The 20,666-nt window shown below is 44.5% G+C and overlaps 1 protein-coding gene across 1 annotated transcript in view; it reads left to right on the top strand.

Annotated features, from left to right (window-relative positions):
- The window catches only part of RAD51B (RAD51 paralog B), a 720,584-nt gene that overhangs the window by 556,473 nt on the left and 143,445 nt on the right, over nt 1-20,666 (top strand). Inside the window, 1 exon segment of the mRNA XM_089906275.1 lies at nt 1,519-1,622. Within this exon segment, the coding sequence (XP_089762401.1) occupies nt 1,519-1,622 (104 nt within the window).

Genomic DNA, 20,666 nt, shown 5'->3' on the forward strand with positions numbered 1-20,666 from the left:
TATATGTTTTCAAATTAATTCGTGTGTGTTTTGAATTGTGTGCACGATGAGCCAAGGTCACCCTAAACTTTATTCTTTCCTTCGCTAAATTCTCCCTCCCTCTGAAATCCCCAGGTTTGTTGATGTTGATGCCGTCCATTTCGTTCCCATACCTGCTTGAACCAGAGAAAACATATGGTTGTTTTTTGCTATCCCATGGGTTCTCACCATCGGCACTATTTTGTCTGGGGCTGAATAATTCTTTGTTGTGTGGACTGGCCTGTGCCTCACAGATGTTTAGCAGCATCCCTGGCCTCTACCCTCTAGACGCCATAGCACTCCCACCTAGACATGACCCACAGAATCACCTCCAGCCTAGAACCACTGAACTCCATTCATCTGTTGCTCTATTTGATCCCAGGAGCTTAAGACCATGCAGAGCTGGGAGGCCACCCTGAAAGATGCTGACCCAGAGAAGAGGAATTCCTGTTCCACACAGAGGGGTGAATATCAGACGATGCTCTGAGCAGGCAACAAATGAGAAACTCAAGCCCTCATTTTGTTTTAGCTGATTCAGTGGACTTCAGCCTTTTGGTACTTGGTCTCCTCATTGGAAAGAGATGGCATCTTGAGGATACAAGGCAAACTACAAATCCCACTGTGCCCCCTTAGGCTAAGACTCATCTCATGGCCCAGGGCCAAAGTGAGCACAGGAGTTTGGAGGAGACCTCAGGATGTGCTACGTATGATAGCGGGGGCTGGCTTCTAAGTGGTGGGACTTGCGAGCCTGCCTCTAATGCAGAAGAAACAGGAGGAGTGCAGGAATGGGTTCCTCCTGGTGATGTCAAGAGAGATCAGTGAAGCTCTGGAGATGTCAGAGAGTAGCTGAAGTACAACTTGGTGTAGACTAGAAACTCGGGTAAATTTTACTTCAGATCCTCCCCCTTCTAGGAAAGTCTTAGAAAGTAAAAGAATGTTTCTCTTGGGATAAGAGTGTCTAATACAGATTAGATATGAAATGGTGAGATCTTCCAGATTCCTCTTCTGGGTGCGTGTACATTCCGCGGTTGGAAAGGCATAGGAATTGTATATACATATGCCACCATTTCCATATTGATAAGGAAAATTGAATTAAGACTCTTATCAAGCTGAAAAAGTCTTAACAACTCTATTAAACTAAGGCTATTTCATAACTGGCTCTTATTCTATGTAGTAGGGTTATGCTTTTCTGCCATGGATGTTGAGTGGCTTGATTTATTATTAGCAATGGCTCCAAGCTTCCTTGCAGTGCAACCTCTTATTGTTATATAACTCTGTTATCTCTGAGCCCAGTGGTGGTTACTTTCATTGAGGCTGAAGGAAACCCATGCTGGCTTTTCTTTTTAGCCTCTTCCTTCTCTCCTTCATCAACTTCTGTGGTGACGACCTGGGCTCCCGAGTACTCTCTGAGCAATGAGCAGTGACTGGACTTTTGTTTATGTGAAACACCATGACAAGATAGGGTGTCCATAATCATGGTTTTGCCCTGTTTCGTTTCAGGCACTTCTGGATCCAGCTGTGTGACAGCTGCACTAGGAAACACCTGGAGTCACAGTGTGAATGCCCGGCTGATTCTCCAGTACCTTGGTTCAGAGAGAAGACAGGTGAGTGCTTTGACAATGTTCTCTGACTGTCAAGGTCAGGGAACAAGATATACCAGCAATCTGAGTGTTCATCTTCTGAAAGCATTGGCCACGCTGTCTGTCCTGGGCCAACACTGTCAGAGGGTAGGTAAGGAAACCAGCCTCCCTGCCTACCTCAATAGCAGTTCTAATAAAGTGGGGAGACAAGTCACCCACAGGGAAAAAAATACAAAAACAGAGAGTTAGCTTGCCCCCGACGTTTGCCAATAGCTTGTAAGTGACCAAGGTCCACACCCCTAGGGATCTCAAACTCTCTACCTCTAAAGGGTGAATGAACGATCATTTCTCTTAGCTGATATTTGTTGAGGGCTAGATAATTTGTGTACAAATTAAATAATGATGCTGCCTTCTCTTGAGGTTAGTATGTTTTGAAATAATGAAGCCACACAGACCCTGCTAAGTGGATAAACTCTTCCCAGATCCTGGGTACTTTTGCATTAACTTATAAACCAGTAGTTTAAAGTAATGAATGATGCCAGAGCTTATCAAAAGGGTAATGACTCTCAGAGCTGTCTCTCTATGTTGTCTATCCTAGACTCAAGTGAGAATTCCCCCCTTCCATCTGGAAAGGTTACGTTCTACATCTTTCTTGATCTCCCCTCCCACTCCAAAGAAAGGAACACCACAGTCTGACCCCTTTGGTAAAATGTTTCCTAATTAGGACGTTTATTTTTCCTGATGTCTAACCTCAACTTTATCCTGCTGTGTGGACCAGGTTCCATCACGACCTCTCCTGCAAGTGGGAGGAAGAAGAAGACAGTGTGATTATTCTGATTTGTTAGATGGGGCAGAATTCAGAAGCCAGACTTGCCCACCTTGCTAAATATTTAACAAATCCAAGTTATTAATTAAAGAGGCATGAAATATCATGCTGGTGGTCCTTTCTGGGGAAGGTGGTAGGAAGGGAGTTGTTAACATTTACCTGCATTAGGTAAACTGGCTCTTTTTCAAGGAATCAGGAATCATCAAAAACCTTGCTTGTTGCAGACATAACTTTCTGAGTGCCCTTGGTTACAGACCAGAGGATTCTTCTTAGTTTGCTTGGGACTGTGTAAATAACATTCCAGCTTGATGATTGAGTCAGCCATGTTCTGAGAAGATAGAGCTGCTTGTTTTCACTTAGGGGAACATTCTTGAGTTTTCAGGCCCTGGCGTGCCCATTACCTCAGTGATACATTTTCCCTGATGATTTAAGTGTCCTGGGTTCTAAATCCATCACTTCTCTTTCAGTGGAACACATTCAAAAATGTTCCTGTAAAAAAAATAATAATAAAAAAAATGTTCCTGTAGAACCTAATGACCTTTGGTTTGTACCTTAGGTTATAAATCATGTTAAATAAATACTGTTTGTAGCTATCAGGGGTATCATTAAGGGCTGTCAAGCACTACTACCTAAACTCTAATTTGAAGAAGCAAAATTCCTTGTGAATTCATTCATTTTCATGGAACCTTAACCCTACGCCTTGAAAACTTGTAGTTTATCTCTGTTTTTGATTTTAGATGGTACACACTGATTTGATGATTCAGTTTATTATCTATGGTACCATGGATTCCAGGTTCCCAGATCCTAGTTTTACTAATTCTAGTTAGCATTTATTAGTAAATAAAGAAGTTAGCATTTATTAGTAAATAAAAAGAGCCACATTTTTCTTTTCCTTTTGCTTTAGTAAATTAACCAGTCATTTCCATTTTGTCAGTGTCAACAAGAAGTAGCTGGTAGGACACATGCTATTATTTTGTGTACCTTTGGTGACCGGAGGATTTTGGTGGCTCTTGGTTCTTGGCTCATAAGGTCAGATGCAGACCACTAGACACAAGAAGAACAGGGAGCAAAGCATGGATAGATCAGTGACAGTCTATCAACTCATATCCTATGAGATGGGTCCGCAGCGTTATCTTAATCTACAAAGGACAACTTGTTACTATCATTACTAATCAATCAAGAACAGAGTTAAATGTCTTTGAATCATGATTTCAACCAGTAATTAGAAATTAAAGTAAAGTATGACCAGTGTCAAAATGGCCACCCCAGGCAAAAGAACATACATTGAATTAATGTATAGAAATGTACATGCCTTTTGGGACCAGTTGTTAAGTTTGTGGCTCAACAACTAGGGTAAACGTTGATATATAACAGCGGTCCCCAACCTTTTTGGCACCAGGGACCAGTTTCTTGGAACACAATCTTCCCACGGACTGGGGGTGAGGTGGAGGACGCGTTGGGTAGTGATGCGAGCGATGGGGAGCGATGGGGAGCGGCAGGTGAAGCTTTGCTCGCTCGCCTGCCACTCTCCTCCTGCTGTGTGGCCCGGTTCCTAACGGGCTGCGGGCGAGTACCAGTCCGTGGCCCAGGGGTTTGGGACCCCTGATATAGAAAGCACATCTCTATCTGATGACCTTATCTCGACTTAGCAGAGGGTGTACCTAATGATTCAGTGAGCCCTTCCTGTGGTCTTACTTCATGATCAAGTAGAGAAGCCATGTGAAGATAAATCTTTTCTGGGATATGTACACAGAACAAGACTTTAAAGCTACCCTTTAAGGTAATTGCACCAAATATTTCCTTTTAACACAATTTAGTAGGAGAGTTTGCCTAGATCATTCTAGGGTGGGCAGACCCATGGAACACCAGCCACTTGGGGAAGATACCAGGGTAGCTTTTTTTTTTTCATGCACAGGCGGAGGCCACTACACCAAAAGATCAAGGTTATGGAATAAGGATTATGTTTTATCCCCTTTCTATGGCACTGAGCTCTACAACAGGGTTTTTGCATGTGAGGCTTAGTCTGAGACAGGGCTGGAAGGGGGTCAGGTCAAGCTGAGCAGATCTTCGAGCCGATTAACCCAAGAGCTGAATTGTATAGTCCAAGGTAAGGAGTCCTCCCTGGGTGATTATTTTCTTTACACCCTGGAAACTTTGTAAAATTATACAACCAAGAAAGAAATCTCCTTATCAGGGCACTAGCCAAGTTAATTCTCTTGTTTATTCTGCTTCGGGGTTGCAAAAAAACCCTCTTAAGAAGCTGGGAAACATTTTCTTTTGGACTAATTTAGCTTTTTATCCATTTGACTTTTATTTACTCTTTCCCTCCTCTGCTTCAATCCTGCCCCACCCTTTTTGCAGCATTTTTATTCTTACCAAAGACATATCCTTAGAGTAGAATTGAAATGGCCTCTACTAGGGATTCTGGGTTGTTTGGTTTTGTTTTGTTTTCAGTTTTTTGGTTTTGTTTTTAATGATCAAAAGCGTGTTTTGGTCCACCACGTGCACGGCGTGGGGATGCAAAGGAGTAGAAGGCACAGTTCCTGCCTTCAAGGTTCTTCTGGTCTGGTACGGGAGATGAACCAAAATGCAGTGTGTGAGTTAAAGAGCAAACTCACACTGAGATACCGTCACAGGCAGTGTTTGATTTGTGATCTAATAAGTGTTTAAAACAGTAACTGCGTTGAAGCCAGAGGAAGGTAAACTCATCAGAGGCACATTCATCTTTTCGGGAGAAGGTGGGACTTGAGTATCACTTATTTATTCACTTATTTAAAATAAATTTATTTGTGGCTGCGTTGAGCCTTCGTTGCTGTGCACAGGTTTTCTCTAGTTGCGACGAGCGGCGGCTACTCTTTGTTGCACTGTGAGGGCCTCTCATTGCGGTGGCTTCTCTTGTTGCGGAGCACGGTCTCTAGGCGCACAGGCTTCAGTAGTTGTGGCGTGCGGGCTCAGTAATTGTGGCTCGCAGGCTTTAGAGCACAGGCTCAGTAGTTGTGGCGCACGGGCTTAGCTGCTCTGCGGCATGTGGGATCTTCCTAGACCAGGGCTCGAACCCGTGTCCCCTGCATTGGCAGGCGGGTTCTTAACCACTGAGCCACCAGGGAAGCCCCGAGTATCACTTTAAATCATAGTTTATCAAGCCTGGCTGCACTTCCCACTCACCACAGGGGCACTTACAAAATACCAACACCAGGGCCGCACCCCAACCAAGTAAATCCAAATCTATGCTGGTGGGGCCAGGCGTCAGTGTTCATTTTATTTATAAAGCTCCCCCCATTGATTCTACTGTGCAGCCAAGGTTGAAAACCTCTTGCCTTAAATAGATCAAATTAGGTGAGTGAGAAAGGACAGGGAAGATGTGGGGGTGAGGATGAACCGCAGAAGAAGAGAAACAGAAGGGCAAGTCGCATGTTCAGAAGACACAGGCTGGGGTTTGCCTCCTAACAAGAACAGAGGGTTTGTGTATGCATTCATTTGACAAACGTTTATTTAATCAGCTCTTCTCTGCCATTTACTATGTAAGATGCTAGAGATTCAAAGTATAAGTTGATGTCCTGTAGTTGTTCACTGTGTACCAGGGGAAATAGATAAACATGTGAAGAGTACATGCTGTACCAGCGTCAAGCATCCAGTGAGCGTAGAGGAGGGGACGGGTGCTACAGCAAAGGAAGGTTCTGTGGGGATGAATGAGGCAGCAGCACGCAGAGTGGATTGGCTGAGGACTCCCTTGGGCAGCTCTCACAGTAACCAGGTGCCTTGTAACCAGGGACTGGAAAAGTTAGAATGAGGGTGGCTATACTTGAAAGAATGATGAAAAAAACTTGATGAAATATTCATACTATTTCTCATCAGATCCTCATGAAGTCTGTTTGTGCAAACCACATATGGGATTATATAAATTTTTAAGTGCCCTGGAAGGAGTAAAGAAGTAAATTAATCCCAACTAAGCTTCACACCCCCTTGATGAAATAAATATTATGACTCTCTTATTTCAACAAATTGGAAAGAGGTGACTTTTTCGTATAGGAGGTTTATTTAAATGGACTTTATAATAATATTTTCATCTTCTACTTAGAAGGTACCCTGAAATTACAGAACACTGGAGGGAAGAGCCTAAAGTACCCAGTAAATTGTTGACAAGACCAATGCTGTTACTCAAACTCTTGATTCTTACTTGAATTCTCAGGCTTTTCTCGAAGTCCCAGGTTGTTTTTTGTTTTTTTTTTTGCGGTACGCAGGCCTCTCACTGTTGTGGTCTCTCTCCCGTTGCGGAGCACAGGCTCCGGACGCGCAGGCTCAGCGGCCATGGCTCACGGGCCCAGCCGCTCCGCGGCATGTGGGATCTTCCCGGACCGGGGCACGAACCCGTGTCCCCTGCATCGGCAGGCGGACTCTCAACCACTGCGCCACCAGGGAAGCCCCCAGGTTGTTTTGCATCTTGGAAGTATATAGTGTTTCCTTTCTGGTGATGTAATTCTTTGCTCAGTGTCCATTTTGTGTATTAAAAGACTCAAATACCATCACTGTGACTATTGTGATGGTGTTTGAGTCTGTAACACTGCAGCCCTAATCAGCCCCTCTTCCTTCCGTCTTGCCCACGGTTAAATCTAGTACCTGTCTCTCGTCTTGCATTTGTGAGACCTGAATCGTGAGCCCCTTGAAGGCTGTGACTGAATCTTAGCTGTGTACCCTCAGAGGCAAGGCAAATGCTTGACACTTACACATTCAATGTATGTCTTTTGAAAATGAGAAAGAAAGCAGAAGCAAACTCCTTGCATCCATACGTGAACCCAGTCTTAAGGCAGAAGGACATACTGCTTATTTAAATCACTCTCCCCCATAGGATTTGAGTTTTGCAGTGTCAGAGTTCCTTTAAAGTATTAGTAATTGTCATTTTAAAAGGTTAGCATCAAACCTTGTAATTCAAGCAGATACCTTCTATAGAAATACTGTAAGAATATTGAATATAGGAATATCTTTTGGTAGAACCAGCCCGCTGGGAGCTGTGGGAGAGTAGGAACCAGGCTTCCCTTGAAATCCTAGTTGGAATTCCTTTGTGTAAGCAAGCCAGAGGCCTAAACACAGACCGAGGCAGAGCGAGGGAGGGGTTCTGCAGCTGCTTTCAGGGAACACAGCCTGGGGACTTTGGCCAAGGGGAAGGATAAGAAATCTTTGCTGCTATCTTCCACAGGTCTTAAGTTCTCCTCTCTGTGGTTGGAAAGGCTTAATGAAGGACTGAATAACTGAAGAAAAAATGATAAATCTTTTCTCCCAGATAAGCTGAAGGGCAGCTTTGGGACAGGAATGTCAAACATATATCCATGTTCACCGAAACAAAGACAGACCTTGGAGATGATGTTTTTACCTGATATAAGTCATAGTTTTATGTACCCCTCTACCTTTGTAAAGCGGTTCCAGGCATTCATCATGTTTGTTCCCTTGTTTTCTGCCCCAGCTCATCTGCTTGTCTTAGGCAAAGAGACATTTTTTTTCATGGTGACTTGATCCAACCAGAGGAGAAGTTTGGCTGTGCTGCCAGGGTGGGAGAAATTTCTTTTTAAGCATAAATGTCTGCAGAAATAGCAAAGGGAACAGAGAATCCCAGCCAAGTACATCGCCTTGGGTATAAATGTTCCCTCCCTTTTCGGAGCTGCTCAAGTGTGAAATCTAACCTGCTGCCTACACTCTCCTATCAGAAGTGCTCTAACAGGTATTGAGAGACGGGGAGAATGTATAAAAGGGGAACCCAAAAGGGGGACTTCTAAAGGGATTCTTTTTTCAGGTCACCAGGTAAGTGTATTAAAATGTAAGGAAATTCCACCTGCAAGTATGCAGTAACAGCAAATGAATACAGTGAACTAAGACTCACAGAGCAGAAAGACAGGCTCTGACGGAGAAAGGGTAACTCACGTACCTAAGTGCACACTTCCTGTTTCTATCTCCACGTTCGAAATAAAAATATCAATATCTTTCCCACCACTTACAGAAACAAAAAACAAAAAACCCAAACTCCATAGGGCTCCCTTTGAAAAAAGTCAGTGTGCTCCAAAAATCACTACTTCTAAATGGGGTCAAGTAGATAAAACTTACCCTTGAAGAGGTTCCATTGGAAACTGACAGTTAAAAATGCAGGGGTACAACTGCCCCCATGATTCTGATGGGGGTGCCCCTTTCAGATGTTTTGGCTGTCCTAGACCACGTACCTCTACTGAGAGAGAGAGCCCATGTTCCTAGGAGATTTTGAGCCACGTGAGGTCAATAAAAAATAAAACTCAAACCAAAGCAAGGGTTGGGGAACCACCATAGAGTTTTAAATGTCTTTTATTTTTTAATCAATTAGAGTTGCAAAATTAATTGTTACCACCATTTCAAAAAGGAAAAGGTAATTTAACACCAAAAAGTAGAAAGGATGTGTCTGTGAATAAAGAATACTGCTGTAACTTGAATACATTTGTTTTTATGGAAGACTTAGTACATGTCCTCATTTCTCTCTTTGAGGATCACAGTCTCTGACTGCCAGGGGCTGGATGGGCGGTCCAGTCACTGAGTGTTTAGCTGACTTCCCCTGTGATGAGCCACTCATTTCACAGGTATTTTGTCACCTCCGTCATTCTCCTCCAGCTCTGACTAGTTTTATTTTTACACACTGTCTGGTACCAAATCTCCTTATTCAGCGACCCTCTCAGTTCTAACTTGCTAAGTAAACCAGGGCAAATAGATGAACGAGAGATTTCTAGAGAAATCTCAGCCGTTGTAGTAAGTAGAAGAGACGCAGGGCTTTGGAGCCAAACTGAAGACCTCATTGTCAGGCTAGGGACAAAGGAAACATAGGAACAACATAGGAAACAGCTACAAGATCTCTTGGACAAGGCAGTGACCTGGAAATCAAGGATGCTGACATTTATTTGGCTCATTTGAAAATGAAGTTTGGACAGGATGTTGTATTTTAGCCTTGGTTGGTTAGCTCTGAGTGAGAAGGAAACGAGGCAACATCTTTGGTCAGGAAAAGCAAAGGCGAGAGAAAGAGTCAATATCTACATAAACTACAAACTGATTTACAAATGAACCAGCACTTTCACTAGAACGAAAGCATTTAGAATATGACAGTGTCCCACGTGAGATGCCCTCTAGGGATCATCTTAGCCAGTGATTGTCAACTACAGTGAATTTAAGAGTCCCAGGTGTTTGTTAACAATGAAGATTCCCAGGCCCCACCCCCAGTGACCACTCAGGGAGGGTAAGCACTTCCAGTGGTTCTCCTCAGACCCACATTCTTTCCTAGTCCCTTCACAGGGGGGTGAGCAATTAGGGGTGACTTATTCAGGGTCACACAACTACTACGCAGTAGAAATGGAACTGGAATTAAATTCTCCCAACTTCTAATCTGTTGCTATTTTCACTTTGCTGACTTTTAGTAGGAAAACTCTGGGCAGAGAAGTCCTCAACCCCGTCAAATGACTAGGTTTGCAGGCAATGTGATATTTATATTTCCTCTGACTTTCAGTGGTTCATAAAAAGGTCCTATAGAACTCTGCAGACAAATATTTTTGAAAGGCACCATCCCCCCCCACACTGCAATGAATTACCAGATAAAAGTCAGCATTTTAAATTCTTGGGCCCAGACATGTGAATAAGTGACTTTTTCCAAGTTGAACTTCACCATGAGCATGGACTTCCCAGTGGAATGACTTACAGACAATCCTGCAAACAAGTCTGGCTTCTCTCATTGCCCCTCTCCTGCAACTGTCATTTGTGCTCAGGGAGGGTCACACTTAAAATCTTGAGCTTCCTGTTGCCTATCTTTGTAGGCTAAAGGTGTGCAATGGTTTGAGAGAACTGGAGTTCCCTGGTCTTTCGTGTGTCTGGTCTTCTTAGCATGGGAGAAGCTTTGTAGTTATATTTTTTAGTCTTTGCATCTTTAGTTAGAAAAGTCAAGAGTGGGACAGAGAGAGGAAAGGAGGCAGGAGGTAGCCCCTGGGGGGACCCATTTTCTACCATCTGGGAGTCCTACTGTTTGGTATTAAAGAACATCCTTTCTCCGTTCTAGTGTTCCAGGCAACACTAATTTAAAGCCTCTTTAATCTTCAGGAACAGAAGGGGGCTATTAGCCTTTACTGAGTACCTACCTTTGTGGGTGTCATATTTGATAACTCCATGTACATTTTTCCATGAACCCCCGCGACAGCCCTTTAGCATAGATCTCATCGTCTACCTTTTTATCAACAGAAAAACAGGGCTAAGAGGATAAATAGTGTGTATCCAGTAGTAGTATTGAGATTTGAAACCAAGTTTGTGTAACTCCGGAGCTTAAGTGTTTTTGTTTTTGTTTTTGGCCATGCCATGTTCTCTGAGATGTAGGGATTTATTTTTAATTTAGGAATAAAGTGAGATGCTAGAAAACGAAGCCTCGATTTAGTGATGATTCTTTTGGCTTACAACGGATAGTCCTTATTATTTTTCTCTCTGACTTTTCCGTGAGGATGACTGGATCGCGAATGTCATTTAGCTTACCTCCAAAGCTTACTGAATTACATATTAGAGCAGCACTTCTCACTCTGGGGCAGGGACACTAGGAAGGAGAGGATGGGCTGCTTCTTGCTGTTTATTTGGCTTGTGACTCCTGGCATGTGCCTGAATGCTGCCTGCCCTGTCTGTGTGTATGATTTGAAAAGCACAGCTTGTCACATATGTGGCCTAAGCAAGGTCCAACTTGGAGAGCTTGTTGTCTGGTTGCTATGGATGGGGGAGTATGCCTGCCTGCGGTGGTGCACAGCCTGGGCCTGTGACCTCTGCTTCTCTCCCAGGGGTCAGCTGTGGCTGTGAGGGTCGCAGCGTGGGACAGTACTGGTTTGCGTTTCAGCCTAATTGGAACAGTGCATGGGGTGGGGTTCAGGCCCTTGCAAAATCTTAATGGCTTATGAAATTAGGTGTAGGGGCATGGAAAGCAAAGGATTTACATGATGGAGGTGTGAGGGAAAATGAATCAAATATGTCTGTAGCATTTGGTTTGAATGTATGTAAGTCCAATTGTGTTACCATAACATTTTATGATATGCTAAACGTTATCTGATGCACGATTGGTTGTCAGCTGCAATATAACTCATTGAGCTTTCCTGATGTCTGCTGATCTAGGTAATTTGGGATTTTCAGTTACCATACAGCTGACCTGCTGATTCCTTCCTTCCCTCAACCTTCCTCTTAGCCTGTTGCTCCTCTCTCCACACCCACACTCCAGTCACCTTCCCTGGATTTTTAAATCGATCAATGGCTCCTGGCAACTGCCTTAGAGTTCAAACGCCTGAAGCAGAGATTTTTCCACAGAGGGTCTCTTTCTGAAAATTTCACTTCTTGGCTTGGCAGTGCTTAAGAGTTCTGGCATCTAGGACAAAGAACATGTGTGCTTGAGTCTTGGACCCTTGTTTTATTGTTACCAAAGGGACTATGATTTTGAGAACACCTTTGTAGAGCCAAGCTACAGTGGCCCTGCCCACTGCCTACTTGCTGGATCCTCCACTCAGACTTGGCAGTGAGAAGCTGAGCAGGGATTATGATCCATGATTCGAAGTAACAAAATTCTCCGAGTGTCAGGCTTCCAGAAAGAGGCACATCAATAAAAACCTCTAAAAGTTAGAATTGAGGCATCTGGTGTATCTGGAAGGGATTGAGCACGAATCACCCAAAGTCTCCACAGCCCTGGCTTTCTGGTTGCTTTGCTCGGTCTGCTCGACCATTTATTGAGCGTTTCCTTTGTGCCAGTTACTGTCCTAAATGCTTGGTGGGCATTTTCTTGTTCAAGCCTCACAACTACCCTGTGAGAGATGTGTTACTAGGTACACTTTAAAGATGAGCATCTTGAGGTTTACAGAGCTTTTAAAAACTGCTCGGAATCACGTAGCTTCTAAGGGGGTCCCCCCGTACATATACACTCTTTTCCCTACATGCTTCTGTTCTTAACCATTATCCTGTCCTGAGCCCCACGTTAATGTAAGATTATTCACACACACTGCTTGGAATTAATTGCCGAACATTTCTCCATTCAGCCACTGGGTTTGTGGCCACCTTCAATGGTTGTATCAGGTAGAATGCTCCCTTTAAAGAGTGAAATGAGTCATTGTCTTAAGAGAGCTTTGTCTATCTCTGTTAAATAATCATTAGTTATTTCCTATGACAATGTGGCTCTGGGTGGCAACAGAACACCCTTGAGGAGGAATGAGCCCCATGGGACATGGTCCTCTGGATCTCGCCATCCATTCAGGGGGCATCCTGGCCCTTGCTCTCTCAACTTCCGAGTTCTGGCCTTTCCAGCCAGAGTCTTCTCCACGTTCCGATTTGGCTTCAGTGTTCTGCCATGTATCGTCAAAGCAGAAAGAGATAGTCTCTGTGGATTCCTGCCCACAGTGGGGACAGATCTGTGCCTACCTGTTCGTGGTCTCCTCCAGTGAGAACCTGCAGGCTAGGAGGTACGGTGGTGGGGAGACATCCCTTCCCTCATGGATGATGCAGAATGACATATAAGCCATACCTGCCTCTTTACGCTTTCCTTGCAAAGTCACTTTCCCCACAGAGTAGTCAGTGCCATGGTTTACCTTTTAAATCCTTCCTGAGTTGTCAGTTCTTCTCTGGAAGTTTTATCCCAGGACCCTGAGGAAGATTCAGTCACTGTCTAGTGAAATGGGAAGGCTTGGCAGTTCTGTGTTCTCTTACAGGTGCCTCCTTAAAATACAAGTTCAATAGATCCAATGTGGCCTCACGCCTTTGACAGCTGTGCTCATACCACGCTGCTCTCTCTTGTTTGTAGCTATTTAGACAGTATTCTCTGCAGACACAAAGTCCTGTACTGGTCATGCATTGGAGTGTTAGGCTCTTCTTTTTTTTTTTTTTTTAACATCTTTATTGGAGTATAATTGCTTTACACTGTTGTTAGTTTGTTGTATAACAAAGTGAATCAGCCACATGTACACATATATCCCCATATCCTCTCCCTCTTGCGTCTCCCTCCCTCCCACCCTCCCTATCCCACCCCTCTAGGTGGACACAAAGCACCGAGCTGATCTCCCTGTGCTATGCGGCTGCTTCCCACTAGCTATCTATTTTACATTCGGTAGTGTATATATGTCAGTGCAACTCTCTCACTTTGTCCCAGCTTACCCTTCCCCCTCCCCGTGTCCTCAAGTCCATTCTCTATGTCTGCATCTTTATTCTTGTCCTGCCCCTAGGTTCATCAGAACCTTTTTTTTTTTTTTTTTTTTAATGGAATGTTAGGCTCTTCTTAGTGACTGACCTCCATTTTCTACTTGGGGCTCCATTCTGGAACTAACCTTACCTTTTTTACCCCTCTTTCCCCCTTTTCCCATTAGACCTTGCTCCGAGATCCCTGTGACTGCCTCTGCTGAAAACGTGTCAGCATTTGATCCCATTGCCTGCAAAAGGCTAGTCCTGCCCAAGAGCCAGCCTCTAACCTATTAAACAGCAGACATCTCTACCAAAGGCTTCATTTGTCTCTAGGACCCCTGTGCATAGGGGGTCTCATTACATGTTGTGGTTGTCCAAAGGCCAGGTATTTTCAAAGAAAACCCACTGAGACAAGTTGGCTGAGCGCCGGCCATAGCATCTGTGAAGTCTTGGTCACTTTTTTCTCTCCTAAAAATCTAATATTTTTCCTCAGTTAAGAAATGGTATACATTACAGCTTAAAATCTTTAGCAATAAATCTTCTAGAGCCTGTAATTGTGATAACAGTCCTTTGTGTGTGCTCTAACCATAGACGTGGATCCTCTTATAACTCTTCTATTTTTATCTAGACTAGACTAGTTAGTATTTGACACTCCCTTTTCCTTCCATCCTTCTCTCCCTCCTCCTTCCTTTACTACCTTCAGATCTTTCCTGGGTAGATATATGTGCCAAATGCTGGGAATATGAAGTCAAATAAAGCCCGATTTCCTGCCCTGAAGAACCATGCAGCAGAGGGAAAACACCTAGTAGAGGGCGACAGACATAAATACATACGAGAAGGAACTGAGGGAACTTCAACGGAAGAGAGTGTGGGCATCAGTATTGGGATGGTCAGAATCCTCATCAGGGAAGGTGTAGTCAGAGAAGGATTCAGAGGAAGGTGTAATGTTTAAGATATCAGTAAGACTTGAAAGGTGTATCAGTACTTGCCAGGTGGATGGGGAAGGAGGCTGAGGAAGCTGTATGAACAAAGGCCCCGAGGTGAGAACTGCAAATGGTCCTTCTTTATTGCTACTGGGGAGGGTATGTGGGTGTCTCTTCGATGGGTGGGGGTGGGGAAATGGGGCCTGTGTACAAAGACAAAGCAAGGAAAGGTAGGGCAAATCAGACTTGATCCCAAAGTCTCTCAGAAGACCCACTGAGAGACTTCCAGCAGGGCCATGACATCGGATTTGTACTTTACAGTGCCCTCCTGGGCAGGGGTTTGCCATACAGGTTTGGAGGGACTTGAAATAAGATGCAAAGAAATGAGGGCCTGAATGGAAACAGTGGCCATTGAGATGGAGAAGAAGGAAAAGAGACGAGATGGTAAGGAGGCAGGATCAACAGCATTTAAGCACAGAGATTGGATCTGGAGGGAGGGGTTGTTTCTGATGTAAGTAAGTGAGTAGATGAGGTTATCGCTCATTGACTGGGCTAGTCCAGGAGGATGAGCAGGCCTGGGGGCGGGGAGACAAGAGCTGGCCTTGCTCGGGACACACACCATCCCCTGCTTATGTGACGGTGTGGCAACTTCCACTCTTCCACCAGAGCTCAATGACTCCCATCAGGAATTAGCTTGGAGACCAGAAGGGACTTCTTGTGCAGAATCTTGAGTCCAAAGGTTCTCTCCCCCGCACTGACCCCCCACCATTGCTTCCAGCCCACCATTCCCTTCTTCCCCACCCTCAAGTGCTGCTTCCTTCTTTTAGAACCCTGGCTTCTGTAAAGAGATGGTGGCCCTCAGAATGTATGGGAAATGAAGTTTGGCAACATGTGCTGGGGAATGTGAGGGGAAACGACTTGCAATCAAGCCCCTGAGCTCAGGGAGGAGAGGGCCTGTGGATGGCTGTAGCTCCCCCTCCAGGGAATTCTGGCAAACTTCAAGTCCGGGGTGTGGAATCAGTAACGAATTTGGAGATTTACCAGTTTAGGCTTCAAGGTTTTGTTTTTTAAAGATTCCCATCTGCAAATTGGGAATCAGGAATCCCTGCCTTAGTGGGTCATGCCAGTCAGTTGCTTCTTTGCTCTCGGTCCACTCCCTGCCTTTCCCCTGCTCTACTTGGTACCACAGGGAACTGACAGTGTGATCTGCCTTCCCCAGGTTCCCTTTCCATTGATTCTGCTTAGTCTGGGGCCCTGGAGGGAGGACGTAGGGCAGAGGTATGGGAGAAGCCATGTCTTTCTGCCTCCCTCTCTTTGCTTCCAGTGCTATCTCAGGCAATGACACCAATTCCTTCTCCATGATCCCTTTGTGGACCCAGCTCCACAAAGAGCTGGAGTTGGGCAGCTCCATCCTCTGGGCCCTAGTAACAGCACCTCTTCCTTGTTCCTCCAGCCCTGGGGATGGTGGTGGCTTCTTACTATTGCTAGTCTCTAGGTTGCCTCACTGTCCCTATTTTCTTTTCAGCTCTTCCAACACATTTGTAACTAGTTCCCAACATTAAATTCTCTCTCTTAAACCACCTGGGGTGAGTCCCATTTTTCTGAGGGACCTTGATTGACATGGTCTGCATGAGATCTCTGGTTGGCACATGGTTAGTAAAAGACCCCAAACATTCTCTATTGGTTCTGTTCCCCAAAGGACTTCTTTGTCTACCATGATTCTCCAGTCCTGAGAGTTGGGTTCCTGGACTGGGCTGTCTTGGAGGGCAAACATTTTGTGCAGTGATTCCTGAATGGCAAGAGAAAAGGAGCTCTCTTGGCCCAGTCTCCTTCCTGTGGGATTTTCCAAAACTTTCCAGATGTGTCTAAGCTCAGGAAGCATTTTAGTGGCTGGAAATAATGCCTCGTGGGGGCTGGTGGTTTGAACCAACAGAAGCTCCTCTAAAAGAGGTGTGTTGAAATGTTTCAGGGCCTGTATACATGTATCCAGACCCTGCCCCTCCCTTGTTGAAAGCATGGCAGGCTCCTTCCTTTAATGGGTTCACGTCGTGGAAGAGGAGTTGGCATTCTCTGAATGCACTGATGTCGCAGAGCAGAGGAGTAGCTCTGAAGGTCGGAATTCTCTCCAGGAGGGACAGGATGGTTAAGTGGTTAGCTACGTATTTGGATTCTAATTCAGATTCCACCTCTGATTCTATAAGGAGAATTCTATAATCCCCTTCTAAGGCCAATAATAATGGCTATGAGATTGATCTAAATCATAATAAATCTCTTCTAAGGCTACTGTTACCAACTTAATGAATTGGAGCACTCTGGGATTCTCATGAGGATGGGCATCATCCATCTGCAGGATATATTACTGATTTTCTGCGAACAGGCCATGGCTTTCACTGTGCTGTGTTGTGCCCATTTTCTTAGCAACTTTCAGAAGGGGCTCTGTTGGGGGATTATTGTTGTCTTAAAGCATTCATCAAAGAGAAGTAGAAGTGGAAGATCTATACCTGTGTACCTTCTCAGATCCTTCAATACTGGACCAAGAAGTAGAGAGTAATCTTTTCTAGTCCGTGGCGGCGAGCCCCCAGAAATAGCTAAGAGGCTCTTATGTGCTCTGTCGCTACAGGGAATAGCTGAAACGCCATCCTTTCGAATGACTCTGAATCCAACCCCATATTGATTCATATGAGCTGTGTCCAGGAAGTTCCCAAATTCTTTAACACAGTAACCAATAACTAGGATACTTGTGTGGTTAATTTGGTGATGCACAGAACTTTATAGACCTTGGGGTCAGGTATATGTTTTATATTAGAAGAGCAGTATTTTAATGAAGAGGAAGCAGGTGGTGTGCACTAATGTGAATAGAGCTTCTGGTGTCTCTGAAATGTCCAGGATTGTATGGTATTGCTACTTCTTCCTTCTAACCAAGTTTCTTCTTTTAGCCTACAAGGGAGCTGATGGAACGAATAATAGCCCCAGAAATAATATGGGAGAACTTTTCCATTTGAATGCATCAAAAAGCTAGGATGATTTTTTGTTCTCTCGGTGATTAAAATTAATTCATGGATCCTAGCCTATAACACACATACATAAGCCCACTGTCTTCACCTCTAGGTACCTAGAAAAAAGACTCTCCGTTGTGTAAAAAGATAATGGTATTTTAGAACGAAGTTCTCTCTTTGTCTCTAATTAGATATGTGATCTTGGGCAAATGACTCTGAGTCATAGGTTCCTCTTCTGTAAAACAGACCTAGAAGATGAAGCCATCTATACCCTGAAGCCATCTATACCATGCTATACCCTGTTTACTATTTTGTACAATGAGAGTATTCTTCATTATTTATGTTAGGGCTTGCCACATTGTTTGTTTGTGCTAAACCATGGGATACAACCCTAGCACTCTGCTCAGTTATTTATTTGGCTGATGACTTCCTCTTGTAATGTTTCTTGACCAGTGGTCAGAGGAATACCTCTTGGAATCCACCAGCAGAGCTTGTTAAAATTCAGATTCCTGGGCCCTCCCAGACTAAATCAGCAGCACTGGGGGGGGGGGGACCTAGATATCCGCATTTTTATACATTGCTCATGTGATTCTTAGGGACACTAGGATCTAAGATCCACTGCCAACTGACAGCACATGGTGTCCACATGACTGACTTTAACTCTCTTTATCCTTTGCATCCAGTCTGCAGGGTCTTAGCTTGGGGCGTACCCCTGACTGGATGAATTGGTCACACCGTTTCATCTCTCTAGGACCGTTTTCTTATGTATAAAATGTCGGGGCTGGAGTATTAATCTCTAAGGAACCCTTGGGTTCTAACAGTCCATGGCAGTAGTTCTTTTTTTTTTTTTTTTAAATTAATTTATATTTGGCTGTGTTGGGTCTTCGTTGCTGTGTGCGGGCTTTCTCTAGTTACAGAGAGCGGGGGCTACTCTTCGTTGTGTTGCGCAGGCTTCTCATTGCGGTGGCTTCTCTTGTTGCGGAGCATGGGCTCTAGGTGTGTGGGCTTCAGTAGTTGTGGCTCGCCAGCTCTAGAGCACAGGCTCAGTAGCTGTAGCGTGCACAGGCTTAGTTGCTCTGCGGCATGCAGGATCTTCCCCACCCAGGGCTAGAACCCGTGTCCCCTGCATTGGCAGGCAGATTCCCAACCGCTGCACCACCAGGGAAGCCCCATGGCAGTAGTTCTTTAGTGACTTGTGAGAGTTCCTGAACCAATCTTAACAAATCCTATTTCTTGGGTCCCTACTATGTGCTGGGCATTGTGCAACTTTTACATATGCTTCATTTTTTTTCTTTACAGTAACCTATGATATTGGCACTATCAATATTCACACTTGACACTTAAGGAACAGAGGCTTGGAAAAGTGAAGTAGCTTGTCCAAGTCTACTTAGCTAAGAAGTGGAGCCACAGTGGAGTGGGATTAAACCGGAGTCATAAACACGTGAATAATCGCCGGGGTTGCTGTGCCCCCATGGCTTCGAAAGGCCTGGGGCTTGTCCAGTGTGCTGCTCATTCATCCTGTGTTCCACTCTCCCAGCAAAGGAGCCTGGTTTTGGTTTCCTTAGATGTTTACTTGGCCTCTTGCTTAAGCATTCACCTCTTCTACTCAGTAAGAGTGAAAGGACCTAAAAAAAAAAAAAAAAAATCCCAGGGCTGGAAACATTTTGTTTCCTACAAAAAGAATATTTTGCAGCCAGCTCTGTGGTCGAAAGTATTTTTCCTGTGGTCTAGGGATGGGTTGGATCCCATCTCTTTTTGGCCAGTGTCTGAGAACTTAGCCTGTGGCTTCCCATCAAGTCCGCACACAGTACACTGTGTTATTTAAATGAGTGTCTAGTGATGTTGAGTGTGTGCACAAGTGGATGGATTGGTCTGTCTGGGTGTATAAGAATGTGTCCATGTACCTCGGGCCTTTCCAGTGCAGAGAGAACCTAGGAGTGGTTTTCCACATGCTGCACACATCAACATAGCTTTTAAGGTTCCATCACTCACACGACAACCAAACAAATTCAGATGCTGACAAAATGAGGAGAGAGTGATATGTGAGCCTTATGTGGATTTGCAAGTAATCAGAAAGCCAAGGGAATCTGAGATTTTGACCTGTCACATTTCTTTCCATTTTCAAATGTTCAAAACCAAGACATGGGGTTGGTTTTATTAGGTGGCAGTGTGGTCTGATGGTGATGGCGGAAAATGGGAATTCTGAGATCCGCCTGCAGCCTGGCCACTTGCAGAGTTCAAGACACCGACCTTTGCCCAGCCTTGCGTAAGTCACTTCTTCTCAAGGACTGCATTTTTCTGTCTGAAAACATAAATTTAAAAAACACACAATAAAACAGCTGTATGCTTCAAATAATAAAAGCTCTTCTATGGGAGATGAATTTTGAGCATTCCAACAGAGTTTGAAGATAAGAAGTATTACTAGTGCCAGGTACATTTTCTTTACTCATAATTTAGATGCTTTCAGTGAGGCTTTGCAGTGTGTGGTAGTGCCTAGAACTTTCTAGCCTTACTTCCTTTGTTCATGCTGGAAAGCCCTTCACTTGAAGAAATCCTACTTGTCCTTTATGGCATGGCCTGGATGATGCCATTTCTTTACCCACCATGAAAAAGTGGCTCTTTGGGTTCCCACTGCACATGGGTTTTAGGTGGCACTTCCCTGCCACATTAGGTGTTCAGCTAAATTAGAAGGCAGGGCTGGCTCACTCCTAAAGGTCCCAGCACAGGGCAGAGAAGATGCCCAACGTGTATTTGTTGACTTAAATGAAATAGGCTTCTCCAAGGATGACAAGCTACTATTCATAACTTCAGCATTCTCTTGTGTAGCTTTCCATTTGGGGACTTTTTAAATTTAATTTTCTTGGCCGTGCCACGCAGCATGTGGGATCCTAGTTCCCCGATCAGGGATTGAACCTGCGCCCCTTGCATTGGAAGCGTGGAGTCTTAACCACTGGACCGCCAGGGAAGTCCCTGGGGACATTTTTAGAACTCACCACATCATGGCATCCAGGGAGAAAAGTTGTAGCCACTGGATATGGGGGCACCATTCGAGGAAATGAGCAAATCCCAGTGATGGAGGGAGTTGTGAATCCTTTTGTTTTCACATTTTAGGGGGGAAAGATGTTAGGGAAGATTTCAAGGGCTATTG

The sequence above is a fragment of the Delphinapterus leucas genome, chromosome 2, assembly GCF_059928025.1.
Source record: "Delphinapterus leucas isolate spDelLeu-1000000601 "Yukka" chromosome 2, BTC_Dleu_Yukka2, whole genome shotgun sequence".
Classification (NCBI taxonomy): domain Eukaryota; kingdom Metazoa; phylum Chordata; class Mammalia; order Artiodactyla; family Monodontidae; genus Delphinapterus; species Delphinapterus leucas.